The following is a 17,632-nucleotide window of genomic DNA, read 5'->3' as shown; positions in this document are numbered from 1 at the left end:
GTGTTATTCAGTCATAAAAAGAATGAAATAATGCCACTTGCAGCAACATAGATGGACCTAGAGATTATCATACTAAGTGAAGTAAGCCAGACAGAGAAAGACAACTATCATATGATATTGCTTATACGCGGAGTCTAAAAAAAAAAGACGCAAATGAACTTATTTACAAAACAGAAATAAACCCACAGACATAGAGAACAAGCATATGGTTACCAAAGGGGAAGGGGGGAGGGATAAATTAGGAGTTTGAGATTAACATACACACTACTATAAATAAAATGGATAACTAACAAGGACCTACCGTATAGCACAGGGAACGATACTCAATATTTTGTAATAACCTATAAGGGAAAAGAATCTGAAAAAATATATATGTGTGTGTGTATGTATATAGCTGAATCACTGCTGTACACCTGAAACTAACACAGCATTGTAAATCAGTTCTACTTCAATTAAAACAAAAAAGCTTCATATAGAAAGGAAAGGTTCACAAAAAAAAAAAAAAGAAAGGAAAGGTAAAGAGCGGTCTCTAGAGGTGTAGTTAGGAACAGGCATTTTTTCCCCCAAAGTCTGGGAGATGTTTGAGCCTTGTTATAAATAAAAATAGCCAATAGAGAGGGAAATTTTTTTAAAATTAATTAATTAATTTATTTTTGGCTGCGTTGGGTCTTTGTTGCTGGCCACGGGCTTTCTCTAGTTGCTGGAGCAGGGGCTACTCTTCGTTGCCGTGCGCGGGCTTCTCATTGCGGTGGCTTCTCTTGTTGCAGAGCACGGGCTCTAGGTGTGTGGGCTTCAGTAGTTGTGGTGCGCAGGCTTAGTTCCTCCACCGCACGTAGGATCTTCCCGGACCAGGGATCGAACCCGTGTCCCCTGCATTGGCAGGCGGATTCTTAAACACTGCCCCACCAGGGAAGTCCCTAGAGATGGAAATTTTTGAAGTATAGAGGGAAGAGGATAATTATATAATGGGAAAGCCCTGGAGTGCTTAATTTTCTAGCTGAGGTAGAATGTGAGGTTATTAATTGAGAGTAAGAAGAATTGGGTTGGCTGGGATCTTCAAAGTAGTGAGTGTCTAGAAGTGTGGTTGAAGGACTTGGACCATAATTTGTATCCATTGAGGGCAGTGGGACCATTCCTTCTCAGCTGTTTTTGAGATGTAATTCACGTATCAAAAGTGTATAATTCAGTGGCTTTTAGTGTGTTTGCAGAGCTGTGCAACCATCAGCACTATCCGACTCCAGAAAATTTTTATCATCCCAAAGAGAGAAAGACTCTCGTTAGCAGTCGAACTCCATCCACACCCACACCCTCCCCTTTCCCCACAGCCCCTGGCAGCCACTAATCTACTTCTTGTCTCTGTGGATCTGCCTTTTCTGGACGTTTACTATAAATGGGATCATGTAGTATATGGACTTTTGTATCTGCTTTCCCTTGGCGTAGTGTGTTCAGGATTTATCCATGTTGTAGCATGAATCAATACTTCATTCCTTTTTTTTTTTTTTTTTAAAGTTCGTATTTTTTTTAAAATTTATTTTATTTATGTATGGCTGTGTTGGGTCTTCGTTTCTGTGCGAGGGCTTTCTCTAGTTGTGGCAGGCGGGGGCCACTCTTCATCGCGGTGCGCGGGCCTCTCACTATCGTGGCCTCTCTTGTTGCGGAGCACAGGCTCCAGACGCGCAGGCTCAGTAATTGTGGCTCACGGGCCCAGTTGCTCCGCGGCATGTGGGATCTTCCCAGACCAGGGCTCGAACCCGTGTCCCCTGCATTGGCAGGCAGATTCTCAACCACTGCGCCACCAGGGAAGCCCACTTCATTCCTTTTTAAAGCTGAATAATATTCTGTGATGTGGATATGCTGCATTTTGATGCCCATTCATCAGTTGATGGGCATTTGGCTTGTTTCCATTTTTAAGCTATCAATGAATAATGAACATTTATATATAAGTTATTGTATATTTTCATTTCTCTTGAGTATGTGTATACATGGAAGTGGAATCGCTGGGTCATATAGTAACTCTAACTTTTGAGAAACTGCTAAATTGTTTTCCAAAGTTATTGCACCATTTTACATTTCCACCAACAATGTATGAAATTTCCAGATTATTGCCATCCTAGTGGGTGTGAAGTGGTATCTCATTATGATTTTTGATTTGCTTGTCCCCAATGTCTAGTGATGTTAATTAAGCATCTTTTCATGTAATTAAGCCATTTGTGTATCTTTTCAGAGATATGTATTCAAACCCTATTCTTATTTTTAAAATTGAGTTGTCATTTTTATTATTGAGTTCTAAGAGTTATTTGTATATTCTGAGTATCAGTCCCTTAACAGATACATGATTTGCAGATACTGTCTTGAATTTGTGGGTTGCCTTTTCATTCTTTCAGTGGTGTCCTTTGAAGCACGAAAGTTTTTCATTTTGATGTGGTCCAGTTTATCTGTTTTTTTCTTTTGTTGCTTGTGCTTTTGATTTGATATCTAAGAAACCATTGCCTAACCCAAGGTCATGTGGATTTAATGCCTATGTTTTCTTCTAAGAGTTTTATAGTTTTAGCTCTTACATTTATTTAGGACTTCGATCTGTTTGGAGTTAATTTTTGAATGTGGTGTGAGGTAGAGGTCCAATTTTGTCTTTTTGCATGTGAATACCCAGTTGTCCCATCACCATTTGTTGAAATGACTATACTTTCCCCATTGGATTGTCTTGGCACCCTTGTTGAAAATTAGTTGACCATAAATGTTGACAGCATATTTCTGGATTCTCAAGTCTATTCCAACGATTTATATGTCTGTCCTTAGGTTAGTATCACACTGTCTTGATTACTGTAGCTTTGTAGTAAGTTTGAAATTGGTGAGTGTAGTCTTTCTACTTTGTTCTTCTTTTTCAAGATTGGTTTGGCTATTCTGGTTTTGCCTTATAAGTTTTTAAATACCTGCTTTCTAACCCTCTGAAGTTGATTGGTTTCTTGAAAATACACATTTTATGTTTTGGGCCACATAAGATTATTTCAATTATTTTGGTATTATAATCTTTCTTCCCCCCATCAGGCGTCGTGTCTTGGATCTTCCTTCATTCCTCAGTTTTTTCTTTAGCTGTATTAGAACTCAGTTATATTTTATCTTTTGTTTATTGAATAGATTTTCATGTTCACTGGTAAAAACATAAAAGTAGGTGACTAGGATATTTTATATATCTCTTACTAGAAAGCAAACTACTAATTTGCTTTTTACCTCTGTGGCATCACATAATTTTCTTTTTCCTTGGGTCAGTGGGTCCCAAGCAACTTGTAAGTATAGTAAAGAACTATAAGTCTTATTCCCTATTCTGCAAGTAAGAATACTACATTCCAGTTGGGAAAACAAGTGCTTCATACATGAAATATGAGTTATGAATATCATCAGCATGCATAGACATGTAAAAATATTAGGCACATGACACAATTTAGTTGAAAATAGAACCAACCATATACAGCATGCAAAATTTGCAATTTAATTAAAATGTGAATCTTACAAATAATTTACTGTCTTCCTTTTAAAAATGGACCCTCATGAATTTAACAGTAAGTTATAGCTTTTTAGGAATGTGACATAGGTAAAGGGAGGTTCATTTATATTTCTGAGTAGTAGATTTCGTTTGAAAATTACTGTTAATTTTCTGGAGAATTAGAAAAGCAGGTTAATGAATGGGCAACTCAGAATTATTTTGTCCACACTGAGAATGATGCATTTCCCCAGGTGGAATATGAGTTATATAAAGGGAGTCTCCCACGCCCCGCCTATCTTTGACTATGATGTCATTGAAGAAAGAGCCATAGCTGATTTATGCATCAAAGAAAGACTTGTTTCAAATTATTGTTCACTTTTACAGGGTGACTAATTTGCTGGCTGAGTAAGCTGAATTGTCAGCTGTTGATGTTTTATTCATCTTGAGGAACTTGACCTAGAAAAAGATCCTGTTTGGGAAATAATTTGGGATCTTTAATGTTAGTGGACTAAATTAACTTTCTTTCCTTCCTCCTTTCTTTCATTCTTCCTCTCTTTCTTTCTCTCTCTCTTTCTCTACTTTTTAAAATTTATTTATTTATTTATTTATTTTTGGCTGCATTGGGTCTTTGTTGGGTCTTCGTTGCTGTGCGCGGGCTTTCTCTAGTTGTAGCTAGCGGGAGCTACTCTTTGTTGTGGTGCGCGGGCTTCTCATTGTGGTGGCTTCTTCTGTTGTGGAGCACGGGCTCTAGGCACGTGGGCTTCAGTAGTTGTGGCTCGCAGGCTCCAGAGCACAGACTCAGTAGTTGTGACGCACGGGCTTAGTTGCTCTGCCACATGTGGCATCTTCCTGGACTAGGGGTAGAACCTGTGTCCCCTGTATTGGCAGGTGGATTTCCAACCACTGCACCACCAGGGAAGTCCCTCTCTCTCTTTTTTAAGGGACTCATGAATACATCAAAGAATTCATGGTTCTGAGTACTATAAAGCTTGACTGGTCATGATCTAAACTTATAGCACTACTTAACTCTAAGATCACTCTGGTTTTTTATTGGTTTTCAGACATAGTACTAATTAAATCCCAATCTCATAATTTTAGGCTTCACTGAGAATAAACTGTTGTCCATGTGTTACTTATTATAATAATGAGTATTTAGTGCTATTTTTTATTGTGGTAAGATAGATATAACATAAAATTTACCATCTTAAACCATTTTTAAGGGTACAGTTCAGTGGCATTAGGTACGTTCACATTGTTGTACAACCATCACCACCATCCATCTCTAGAACTTTTTTATGTTGCAGAACTGAAACTCCATGCCTATGAGATACTAACTCCTTTAACCCAGCCCCTGGCAGCTACCATTATACTTTTTATCTCTATGAGTTTGACTACTCTAGGTGTCTCATATAAGTGGAATCCTACAAAACTTATCCTTTGGGACTGGTTCATTTTACTTAGCATAATGTCTTCAAGGTTCATCCATGTTTTAGCAGAATTTCATTCTTTTTTTAAGGTTGAATAATCTTCCATTGCATATATATACCACATTCTGTTTATCCGTTCATCCATTGATGGAAAGTTGGGTTGCTTCCACCTTTTAGCTATTGTGAATACTGCTATGAACATGGGTGTACTTTAATGCTATTTTTGCAAAGGTAGTGCATAGCAGCTGGGTCTTTATCTTTTTAATCTAAGTATTGTTCCAAACTAAGAGGAAGATGTTTATGTTTTGGATTTTTGGTAGGTGTTAAAATTTTTTTTTTTCTTTTTAAAATTTGCCTTAAATTTAAGGCCTAAATTTGGTATTGCTATTTAATCAATTAATATTTAATCACAGCTTTGCTTTCTAAGCAGTATAGAGCAAGAAGTTTTCCATGGAGAAAGTGTCATATTTAGAATTTTGTAGCAGTATAATTTCATTCAAGCATTGGTGGCATTTGGTGATAAAATGCTTTTCATATATCTGACTCTTAGACTCTCCTCAAATCTCACTGCTCTTATTTGCTTGAGTGTGTGTCCTAGATGTTCCACCCATATTCTAAACAGTCTTGTGAAAAGCCTCCTTTTAACAGCGTTGGGGTGGGAATTTTGTTTGGTAATAAAAACTGAGCTAATAAAGAAGTGAAGATAGTTGTTTATATTTTGAAGGCCACCTCCACTGGGTGTTAAATGTAGGGACATTTGTAAGTGTTGTACTCTTTAGGACAAAATGAGTTTAGGTTGGATATATTAGTTATTAGGTGATTCTTTGAATTATATAGGATTTTCCAGGGATTGGTTCCTTAATCATGCCATTTAATGCTTTCAAACTATTAGTGTGTCTAATGAAGTCATGAGGGGCAGGATGGAGGAGCTGTGAAGAGTATAGGGACAAAGCCTACAAAATATTGAAAGAAAATGTTTGAATCCTTTTTCAATTCCAGATCATCTGAAATGAAGGCAAAACTCTAGTGGGGGCGGGGGAGATATTTGATTTACAGCTTTGCAGGCATGCATTCTAGATGAGTACTTCTGCGTGCAGAACTATACTTGCAGCTCCTTTGCGCAGACCTAACGTTCTTGCAAGAAACTAATATCTAACTTTGTGGTGGGTGGTGAGATGGAGATTCTGAGTCAGTACAGTTTCTGGAGCCTTGATAAAGCATTTGTGTACAGTATAGATTTGACTGCACAGGGTCAGCCAATACAGTATGGTTAGATAGAGGTCATTAAGGGGTAGTATTAACAAAGTACAATGATTGCAAACTTTCTTGAGCTCTGGGCCTAAGGAAAGAAAGAAGTAAAAATGCATGTTTGAAAAGTTTTTGCATTGTGACCGAGGCTTTCTTGCAGCATTTCTGTGGTAGTATAGAGTGGATTTAAACACAAAGTATTAGAAATAGGCTTTCATACTAGTTGACCACAGTGAAACATCTGCCTGTCCAGGTTAGTCTTCCACACCTGGGTAAAACATATCTCTGATGTTTTCAGTTTCTCTTTGCCTGAAAAATGTATTGGCTAAAAGAAAGACCACTAAATTTTTGGTACTTCTAGATTATATCTTTGAGAACAAATGTAGAATAACTGATGTGAGAAAGGTTGAGTTGTGGTAGGCACGGGGAGGGAAATTTTTGTTTTTGTTTGCATTTGTCTCAATTACATAAGTTAAAGGAAACAAAATAGAAATCATCTTTCCTGGCAGTGCAGATACGCTAAAGTTATAATGAGTTTGACATTGACATTTGGCCAAGGTTCTTAGGGAAATACAAAATGGCTCCAGTGTAGTGCAGTTTCTTTCCTTAGAGCATATCTTTGGGTAATAGAGATAAGGCAAAGAGAGACAGTTTCATACTTTGGGTCAGAAATTTTGAAGAATATAAGAACATAAACATGATGTGGCCATGTTTCTCTTTATTGAGATATAGTTCACGTATAATATAATTCAACCAATTCAGTGGTTTTTTTTATTTTTTAAACTTTAAAAAAAAATAAATTTATTTATTTATTGGCTGTGTTGGGTCTTCGTTGCTGCATGTGGGCTTTCTCTAGTTGCGGGAGCAGGGGCTACTCTTTGTTGCAGTGTATGGGCTTCTCATTGCGGTGGCTTCTCTTGTTGCGGAGCACGGGCTTTAGGCTCGCGGGCTGCAGTAGTTGTGGCTCGCGGGCTCTAGAGCACAGGCTCAGTAGTTGTGGCGCACGGGCTTAGTTGCTCCACGGCATGTGGGATCTTCCTGGACCTGGGCTCGAACCCGTGTCTCCTGCATTGGCGGGCGGATTCTTAACCACTGCGCCACCAGGGAAGTCCCCAATTCAGTTGTTTTATTGTGCTCATGCAGTTGTGAAAACAATCAGCACAATTTTAGTACATCTTCATCACCCCCAATAGAAACCTGTACCCACTAGCAGTCACTTCTCAGCTCTGGGCAATAACTAGTCTATTTTCTGTCTCTGTTTGCCTGTTCAGAACATTAGGAGTAAGTAAAGTCATACAATATGTGGTCCTTTGTACTGGCTTCTTTTACTTAGCACAAGCTTCATCTATGTTGTAGTATGTGTCAGTACCTTATTCCTTTTAATTGCCAAATAGTGTTCCATTTTATGGATATACCACATTTATCCATTCATTAGTTGATGGACATTTGGGTTGTTTCCACTTTTTAGATATTATGAGTAGCCAAATAATACTACTATGAACATTCATGTATAAACTTTTGTATGAACATAGGTTTCTCTTGGGTGTATGCCTAGGAGTGGGAATTTTTGGGTCATGTACTAATTCTGTGTTTAACCATTGAAGAACTGCCAGACTATTTTCCAAAGTGACTGCACCATTTTACTTTCCCACCAGTAATGTATGAAGGTTTCCAATTTTTCCATGTCCTCACCTATACTTACCTTTTTTTTTTTTGACATGATCCAATTTATACTTTATTATTTTTTCTTTTTTAATTGAAATATAATTGACTTACAACATTATATTAGTTTAAGTTGTTATCTTTTTGGTTAGAGTTATGCTAGTGGGTGTGAAGTGGTATCTCATTGTGGTTTTGATTTGCATTTCCCCATTGTCTAATGATGTTGAGCATCTTTTCTTGTGCTCATTGGCCATTTCTGTATCTTTTTCGGAGAGATGTCTGTTCAAGTTTTTTGCCCATTTTAAAATTGAATTTTTTAAAATTATTGAGTTGTAGGAGTTCTTTATATTTTCTGATGCAAGTTCCTTATTCGATATATGATTCACAAATATTTTGTCAATATTTGTGGATTGTTTTTTTCCCAAGAATTCTTTTTTTTCTCTTTTTTAAAAAAATATTTATTTTTTTACAGTAGGTTCTTGTTGGTTATTTGATTTAAATATAGCAGTTTGTACTTGTCCATCCCAAACTCCTAACCTATCCCTCCCCCCAACCCTTCCCCCTGGTAACCATAAATTCATTCTCTAAGTCTGTGAGTCTGTTTCTGTTTTGTAGGTAAGTTCATTTGTATCATTTTTTTTAGATTCTGCATATAAGAGATATCATATGCTATTTGTCTTTTTCTGGCTGACTTCACTTAGTATGATAATCTCCAGCTCCATCCATGTTGCTGCAAATGGCATTATTTCATTCTTTTTAATGGCTGAGTAATGTTCCAGTGTATATATGTACCACATCTTCTTTATCCATTCATCTGTTGATGGACATTTAGGTTGCTTCCATATCTTGGCTGTTGTAAACAGTGCTGCAGTGAACATTGGGGTGCATGTATCCTTTCGAACCACGTTTTTCTCCAGATATATGCCCAGGAGTGGGATTGCTGGATCATATGGTAGCTCTATTTTTAGTTTTCGCTTTTTTTTTCTTTTTTTGACTGCATGGCATGTGGGATCTTAGTTCCCTGACCAGGGATCAAACCTGCGCCCCCTGCAGTGGAAGCACGGAGTCTTAACCACTGGACCGTCGGGAAGTCTCCTATTTTTAGTTTTTTTAAGGAACCTCCATACTGCTGTCCATAGTGGCTGTATCAATTTACATTCCCACCAACAATGTAAGAGGGTTCCCTTTTCTCCACACCCTCTCCAGCATGTTTGTAGGTTTTTTGATGATGGCCGTTTTGACTGGTGTGAGGTAATATCTCATTGTAGTTTTGATTTGCATTCCTCTAATAATTAGCAATGTTGAGCATCTTTTCATGTGCCTCTTGGCCATCTGTGTGTCTTCTTTGGAGAAATGTCTATTTAGTTCTTCTGCCCATTTTTTGATTGGGTTGTTTGTTTTTTGGTGTGGATTGTCTTTTTACTCTCTTGATGGTGTCCTTTGAAGAACAAAATTTTTCATTTTGATGAGGTTGTCGCAGCACTATTTGTTGAAAAGGCTATACTTTCTCCATTGAATTTCTTGGCACTGTCGTCAAAATCATTTGGCCATAAATATGAGAGTATAATTCTGCACTCTCTGTTCCATTGATCTATACGTCTATCCTTCTGTCCTTATATTAGTACCACAATTACTGTAGTTGTTTAGTAAGTTTGAAATTGTTGAGTTGTTGTCTTTGTATTTTGTTCTTCAAGATTTTTTTGGCTGTTCTAGGTCTTGTGTATTTCCGTATAGATTTTAGGATCAGCTTGTTAACTTTTGAAAAAAAGTTAACTTGGATTTTAATAGGGATTGCCTTGAATATTTATAGACCAATTGGGGGAGTATTGCTATCCTAATAGAATTAAGTCTTTCAATTCATGAACATAAGTTGTTTTTCTGTTTGTTTAAGTGTTTAATTTCTTTCAACAATGTCTTGGAATTTTCAGTGTATATATTTTGCACTTCTTTTAAATTTATACCTAAGTATTTGAATCTTTTTGATGCTATTATAAATGAAATTGTTTTATTAACTTCATTTTCGGATTTTTCATTGCTGGTGTATAGAAACACAACTGATTCTTGTATATTGATCTTGTATCCTACAACTTTGCAGAAGTTGTTTATTCTAGTAGTTTTTAGTGGATTCTTTAAGATTTTCTATATATAAGATCATATAATGTGCAAATAAAGGTAGTTTTATTTTTTCTTTCCAATCTGGATGCCTTTTATTAGTTTTTCTTGCCTAACTGCCCTGACCAGAAATTCTAGTCCAATTTTGAACGGAAGTTGCAGTAGTAGACATCCTTGTCTTATTTCTGATGCCAGAGGGTAAGCCGTTCAGTCTTTTACTGTTAAGCGTGATGTTAGCTGCAGGTTTTTTAGATGCCCTTTATCAGGTTGAGGAAGTTCCCTTCTATTTCTAGTTTGTTGAGTGTTTTTATCATGAAGGAGTGTTGGATTTTTTGTCAAAAGCTTTTTCTGACATAAATTATTCAAAAACGACTAATTTTTTTTCTTTTTTTTTAATCTGCAGAAAGTGACTTGCATACCAGATGTGTGGTGGATGTAGATGCAAACAAGATTATTCTCAATCCTGTAAATACCAATCTTTCCAAAGGAGATGCCCGGTAAGTTAAGAACCAGTGTTGCGATCAATGGATTTTTAAATGGTGGAAAGCAACAATGGCTGCTGAACTGAGAGTTGAACAATTTTTTTTTTTTTTTGGACTTACTTTTATTTATTTATTTATTTATTTATTTACTTATTTATTTATGGCTGTGTTGGGTCTTCGTTTCTGTGCGAGGGCTTTCTCTAGTTGCGGCAAGCGGGGGCCGCTCTTCATCGCGGTGCGCGGGCCTCTCGCTATCGTGGCCTCTCTTGTTGCGGAGCACAGGCTCCAGACGCGCAGGCTCAGTAGTTGTGGCTCACGGGCTTAGTTGCTCCGCGGCATGTGGGATCTTCCCAGACCAGGGTTCGAACCCGTGTCCCCTGCATTGGCAGGCAGATTCTCAACCACTGCGCCACCAGGGAAGCCCGTTGAACAAATATTGAATGCTTACTATGTGGAGACATATTGCTGCCAGATAGACGAGGTCTGTAATATGGAATGACTGAGTGCCAGAATGCATGTTGTAGGCAGTAATGGTATTGGAAGCTCCGAGAAGAGAGCGTCGGTTAGATTGTGAAGTAACTGAGGAAGGCTTCTTGAGGAGATGGTACTGGCTGGAGGCTTAGGTAAGATGTGAACGGGAAGAAGTCGGGTAAAAGGGAAGGCTTTTAGGTTGTTCCTCAGTGTGTGTTGTTTTTACTTCTGCCAATTCTCATCCTATCTATCACTTAGAGCTCATTTCAAGTGCTCTTATCTTCCTGAAGACATTCTTGCAGCCCTTAGTGATTCCTCTCTTTTAAGGCCCCATGAGCTATACTCTGTACTACCTAATTTAATTATTATATATTGTTTTGAATTATTAATTGTAGCTTAACAGTAGATTTTAAGGTCTTGGAGGGAAGGGACTCTTTGTCAGGGGTTGGGGATGAATACTTGAGCATCAGTTCTGGATTTGGGTGATAGTATGAACAAAAGAGAGGGCAAGAAGTTGTAAAGAAAGTGAATGTGGGGAGGAAGGAAGAGATTAATTTGGTTTTTCTCAGCAAGTTCGGGAAAATTAATTTAATCACGTAAGTTGGAGTCAGTTTACAGAAGACCTTGAAAGCAGATGAGATTTGGCCTGTATTTTTATGGGTAGGATGTCATCTTTGACAGTTTTTAAGTTATTGTGATTAAGGAGGTGGATTCGGAAGAGCTGTTGGATGGCAATGTAGAGAATAGGTCAGAGTGGGGAAAGACTGGCTGTTTGTAGAGATCAGCTCTATCAGAGATGTTTTTGTGCCGAACCTGGAAGTGGAGAACACATGGTGCCCGCCATGATGCTTTGCACAAAGTAGGTGCTTCAGAGTACTTGTAGAGCAGTGCTGTATATGGAAATATACCCGGAAGGTACTCCATAAAGGTTCTTTCAAGTTGAATTGCACTGAAAAGAGCACTGGCCTTGGAGTCAGAAAATCTGAAATAGAATCCCTACTTATGTTATTGTAGTTAGTTATTTTTAACTTTTTTTAAAATTAATTTTTATTGGAGTATAGTTGATTTAAAAAAAATTTTTTTTTTTGGAGTATATATTTTTTACTTTTTTGAGCCTTATCTGTATGATACCTGCCCTACCTGTCTCACACCTCTATGAGATCAAATTAGTGATTGTTAAAGTGCTTTGTAAAGTGTTCTGTAAATGTTCAGGTTTATTGTTATTGATGTAGAGATATTTCTTTCTTTTTTTTTTTTTTTTTTTTAAAACATCTTTATTGAAGTATAATTGCCTTACAATGGTGTGTTAGCTTCTGCTTTATAACAAAGTGAATCAGTTATACACATACAATATGTTCCCATATCTCTTCCCTCTTGCGGAGATATTTCTTAAGCATCTCTGGGATATGCCATTATTAGGGTGGGAAGGGTATAGATGTGTCAAGAAGGGAGCTGGGATTTTGAGCCTACTAACTGAATGACCTATTGTCCTGAGTGTTAATTGAAAACATTAATTTGGGGGCTGTTTATTGCTCTTAGAGCTTCCAATCTGAAGGCTATGGCTTTCTTTGGCAATGTGGGCGACTCTGAACAAACTTGGAGGCAATACCCTCTGGTAGAAAGAATGTGGGCTTTTTATACAGACTGAGGGATTCAAATTCTTGCTCTGCCACTTGCTGGCATGGTTATCTACCTGTGTTTTTTTATTTGTAAAGTGTTTTCATTTTCTATTGCTGTGTAACAAATTACCTCAAAAGCTTAGTGGTTTAAAACGACAATAATCATGTATTATTTCCTGGTTTTTGTGGGTCAGGAATGCAGACAGGGCTCAGCGGGAATGGCTTGGTCTGCTCCATGCTGTCTGGGGCCTGCCGGGGAGACTCGAAGGCTCACCTGGGTCTGGCAGTTGATGCCACCTGTTGGCTGGAGATGTCTCTGGGGCTGCGGGCAGAACACCTACTCACAGTCTGCTGGCAGGTTCCAAAGGCAAGCGTCCTGAGAGCACGAGAAAGCCAGGTGGAAGAAGTATCGCCTTTGATATTCTAACCTTGGAAGTCACACAGCGTCATTTCTGTCACATTTTCTTGCTCAAGGCTGGTATAAAGCTCTACACAGTTTCAAGAAGAGGAAACATAGACCCATCCGTCTTTGAGTGGAGGAAAGTTAGTGTCACATCAGGAAAGCATCTGGGGTGGGAGAGGTATTGTTGTGGCTCCATCCACAAGTGTGTAATGTCTCCCTGATGAGGTAATTGTGAGAATAAAATGAGCACATAGAAGCTTTTTAAAAAAATGTTTTCTTTCCTTTAGAGACCTTTAAATCTTAGGGATTTGTGAAAGAATTAAATAGCACTTTTTGGTTCCATAGAGTATCTTGGATGACTCTTTTTTTATGTGTGCTGAAAATAGAGATTGAATATTAACTCAGTGCTATAGAGTACTGTCTGATTAAAAAAAAAACTGTTAGAAATGACAACTGTCAATAAGGTTGGTATGTAATGGCTTTTGGTGAAGTAAAGTTAGGAAGCACAGCTTCTTAAAAAACAACTTGAAGTACATACTATACATACAGAAAAGTATATATAGCTTGATGAATTTTCGTAAGTTGAACAGTCCTATAACTGGCGCCCAGATTAAAAACAAGAACATTACTAGTATGACAAAAGACCACCTCATGAGAAGCACTTTTTCTTTTAATATAATATCAAGGTGAAAAGGGAAAACAGAAATTTTGGGATGTAGCAGTTCAGTGGTATATGTTGACTCCATTAAAAGAAAAATATAGGAGGGAAAGCACAAATTACAAAGTTAAGGTTAACTACCATCTAGTTTGTAGAATGACTAATCCATACAACAAGTTATGGTTTTATAGGAGGTATGCTTGTATTGGGTTGGCCAAAAAGTGCCTTTTGTTTTTAAGTAAAAATAAAAGACGTATTTTTCATTTTCACCAAGAACCTTATTGAACAATGTAGTCACCCTTTTGTTCCGCTACCTTCTGCCATTTTTCAGGCAACTTCATATTTCCATCTTCCCAAAACTTTTTGGCTTTTTGAGCAAAGAACTGTTCAAGGTGCCTTTTACAGTCCTTCAGGGAATTGACATTTTTCCCGTTAAGAGAATTTTGTGAAGACTGAAATAAATGGAAATCCGAGGATGCAATGTCTGGTGAATACGGTGGATGAATCAGAACTTCCCAGACAAGCTGTAACAGTTTTTGCCTGGTCATCAAAGAATCATGCAGTCTTGCATTATCCTGATGGAAGATTACGTGTTTTCTGTTGACTAATTCCGGACGTTTTTCATTGAGTGCTGCTTTCAGTTGGTCTACTTGGAAGCAGTACTTGTTGGAATTAATCGTTTGGTTTTCTGGAAGGAGCTCGTAATAGAGGACTCCCTTCCAATCCCATCATATACAGAACATAACCTTCTTTGGATGAAGACCAGCCTTTGGTGTGGTTGGTGGTGGTTCATTTCGCTTGCCCCACGATCTCTTCCGTTCCACATTATTGTACAGTATCTACTTTCATTGCCCGTCACAATTTGTTTTAAAAACGGAACGTTTTCAGTACGTTTAAGTAGAGAATCGCATGTGGAAGTATGGTCAAGAAGGTTTTTCTTGCTTAACTTACGTGGAACCCAAACATCAAAGCAATTAACGTAACCAAGATGGTGCGAATGATTTTCAACGCTTGATTTGGATATTTTGAGTATGTCGGCTATCTCCCGCATGGTATAACGCTGATCGTTCTCAATTAATGTCTCAATTTGATCGCTGTCAACTTCAACTGGTCTACCCGACCACAGAGCATCGTCCAGCAAGGATTCGCCAGCACGAATCCTCGCAAACCACTTTTGACATGTGTGATCAGTCACAGCACCTTCTCCATTCACTGCACAAATCTTTTTTGGCATTTCAGTTGTGTTTTTACCTTTTTTGAAATAATAAAGTATAATATGCCAAAAATGTTCCTGTTTTCCTTCCATCTTCAATATTAAAATGGCTACACAAAAATTCAATTTTAATGTCTTTTTTTAAATGCACACTGATATGACAGCTGTCACAATACAGTCTAACAAAATTGTTTCAAATGAAGTTAAAGACAACTAACTGCTACTAGAGCCATCTTACGGAAAAAACCGAACGAACCTTTTGGCCAACCCAATAGCAGAGAGCCAGGGATTCGAAACTAACATTAAAAAAAGTGATTTGGTCAGTCTAAATCACTAGTCAGAAAGGCTCAAATTAATGTTTTTCCTTTAAAAGCTACAATATCCTTGTTTTTAGAATAGTATCCAATCCTATTAATCTAAAACTATGACTAGTTTTGTATGTATACTTACAACCTAAGTTAGTATACTTTGAAAGTGAACATATATACATTTTATAACAATAGTTTGTATATTTTTCTGATTAATTTTGCATTAACTTCTGAAAATTTCATAGTTTGATGTTTATGCTTATTAAAGCTAATAAAAGTCATGGTTAAATGAGGACGTAGACCACTTTCAGCTCAACAGCTTAATCATGGGAATTTGGGAAACATTTTTGCTGTGCTATATATGTGGAATTTCAAAACTGTTTTGACAAATAAGATGCTTAAAATTCAGAAAATTGATTGTACATAGCTAACAAGAGATTAAGAAATGCTGACTTTGGAGTCAGACATCCTGGACTGAATCTCAGCTCTGCTACTTAACATGTGTGATGTGGAGCAAGTTACGTAATTGTCCTCTGCCTCAGTAAAGTGGAGATTATAATAGTACCTGCCTATAGGTTGTTATGAGGATTAAGTGAGTTAAAATATGTAAAGTGGCAGTGCCTGGTGTACAGTTAACCTTATATAAAAGTTAGCTATTACTTTGACTCTTACTGTTACTGTTCTTATGGCCTGTATTCAAGTTGTAGTCCACGGTATGTTTGTGAGCTATAACTTCATAAAGGAAGTAAAATTTTTTAAAAAATTTGTTTTGTTTATTTATTATTTTTGACTGCGTTGGGTCTTTGTTGCTACGCGAGGGCTTTCTCCAGTTGCGGTGAGCAGGGGCTACTCTTCGTTGCGGTGCATGGGCCTCTCATTGCAGTGGCTTCTCTTGTTGTGGAGCACGGGCTCTAGGCGCACGGGCTTCAGTATTTGTGGCACACGGGCTTCAGTCGTTGTGGCTCGCGGGCTGTAGAGCACAGGCTCAGTAGTTGTGGCACATGGGCTTAGTTGCTCTGCGGCATGGGGGATCTTCCCGGACCAGGGCTCGAACCCGTGTCCCCTGCATTGGCAGGCGGATTTTTAACCACTGCACCACCAGGGAAGCCCCCTAAAATTTTTTTAAACCAAAATATATTCAGTACTTGAGTATACATGCCTATCAAGAAATTACCTAGTTCTAGAAAAATTTCAGCTTTGCAAAGTCAGAAACTTTATTTTATCTAGTTTGCCCAAAGTTGGTGGGGCTCTTAGGGACTGACATGTCATGTGTTAGAGAAATAGCCCCTTAATTTTAAGTTTACAGTGAACAAAATATTAATCCCTGTCATCCGGGCTTCTCCGTAGTATCAACCAACTTGTGAAACCAGGTTAAAACATTGCTTGTGAACATAGGGTAAGAACAGAGGGACGTTTTATTAAATATGGAGACGATTAAGGACAGACTCTATTCCACAGCGCTCAACTCAAACACCCTAGGGACTGAAATACTTGTATCCACCAGTTCGGTCCTTTTCTTCTATGTATAGTACTAGATACACATTGACAGATTTGATCTATTTGTTTTCTCTTGCAGAGCCATACTGCTTGTACTAGTAGTACATTAAATGCCTTTTTGGAATTACCCTTTTGCACTAAACCAATTTAGTTTTCTAGACTGGTCCATGGGCTTTCCCAAATCTTCAGCACCATATTTACAAATCATCTTTTAGGGCTAATAAGTGACTAATTCGTTATCTATTCTTAGTAGATTTTTACAAGTGTAATTCTCAGTGTGTGATTCTTTGCATTTAGGAGCACTTTAAGTCCCTTTTATCACTAGTTACAATAATACCATGATGTAGAACAGTCCCTTTTTAAATAGCTAAATAAATCTTTAAGCCTTCTTTTGTTTGAATTATGTCTTAAAACATTAAAATTTTATCTTATAATAAAATGTTAATGCTAGTGCTTGTCACCATGATAGGACAAAATAGTTTCTTAGGCTAAGTTTTATCTTCTGCCTTTTGCCTCATTCCCTCCTCTACCCACCAGACAGGCCTTTGCTGCTCACTCTGGCTAGAAAATTGAGATACTTAAAATGTTTTCAAAGGGAGTGAGGTGTGATTTCTCATGGAGAGTGGCAGCCTCCACTTTATGAAACAGTTGTGTTATGAGAGTTATGTTTCTGTGAGTTTGGAAATGGGAATGCATTTTCCGATAGGAACTGACAGTTGTTTCTAGGAGAAATGCTGTTCTATTAAAAAGAGTGACTAGTTTGGCCCACAACTCATACAGTAAAGTTTGTTTGTTTTTGCTGTGCGTGTATGGAGATAAAGAATGCATTGACTATCAGTAACTAATCTACTTTGGTGTCACTGTGCCGAAGGTCTCAGCAGTTTCATCCACCATTGTTTTTGCACCATCAATGCAAATATCAACACAGTGAAGAAGGCAAATGTCTTAGTATTTTATGAAAATAGTTTTGACCTCAAGACCCACTGAGAAGCTCTAGGAAACCCTCAGGAGTCCTCAGACCACAATTTGGGAGCCAAAGTTAGACTGAATG

General features: G+C 37.7%; 1 protein-coding gene across 1 annotated transcript in view; it reads left to right on the top strand.

The window, feature by feature from the left end:
* KIF13B (kinesin family member 13B) overlaps positions 1-17,632 on the top strand; it is a 182,381-nt gene that overhangs the window by 8,228 nt on the left and 156,521 nt on the right. The window contains exon 2 of the mRNA XM_068552242.1: positions 10,334-10,427. Coding sequence (XP_068408343.1) covers positions 10,334-10,427 — 94 coding nt within the window. The remainder of the gene's footprint in view (positions 1-10,333; positions 10,428-17,632) is intronic.

This window comes from Eschrichtius robustus, chromosome 10 (assembly GCF_028021215.1).
Source record: "Eschrichtius robustus isolate mEscRob2 chromosome 10, mEscRob2.pri, whole genome shotgun sequence".
Lineage (NCBI taxonomy): Eukaryota > Metazoa > Chordata > Mammalia > Artiodactyla > Eschrichtiidae > Eschrichtius > Eschrichtius robustus.
Note: the sequence above shows the minus strand (reverse complement) of the source record. Positions and strands in the feature narration are given on the sequence as shown.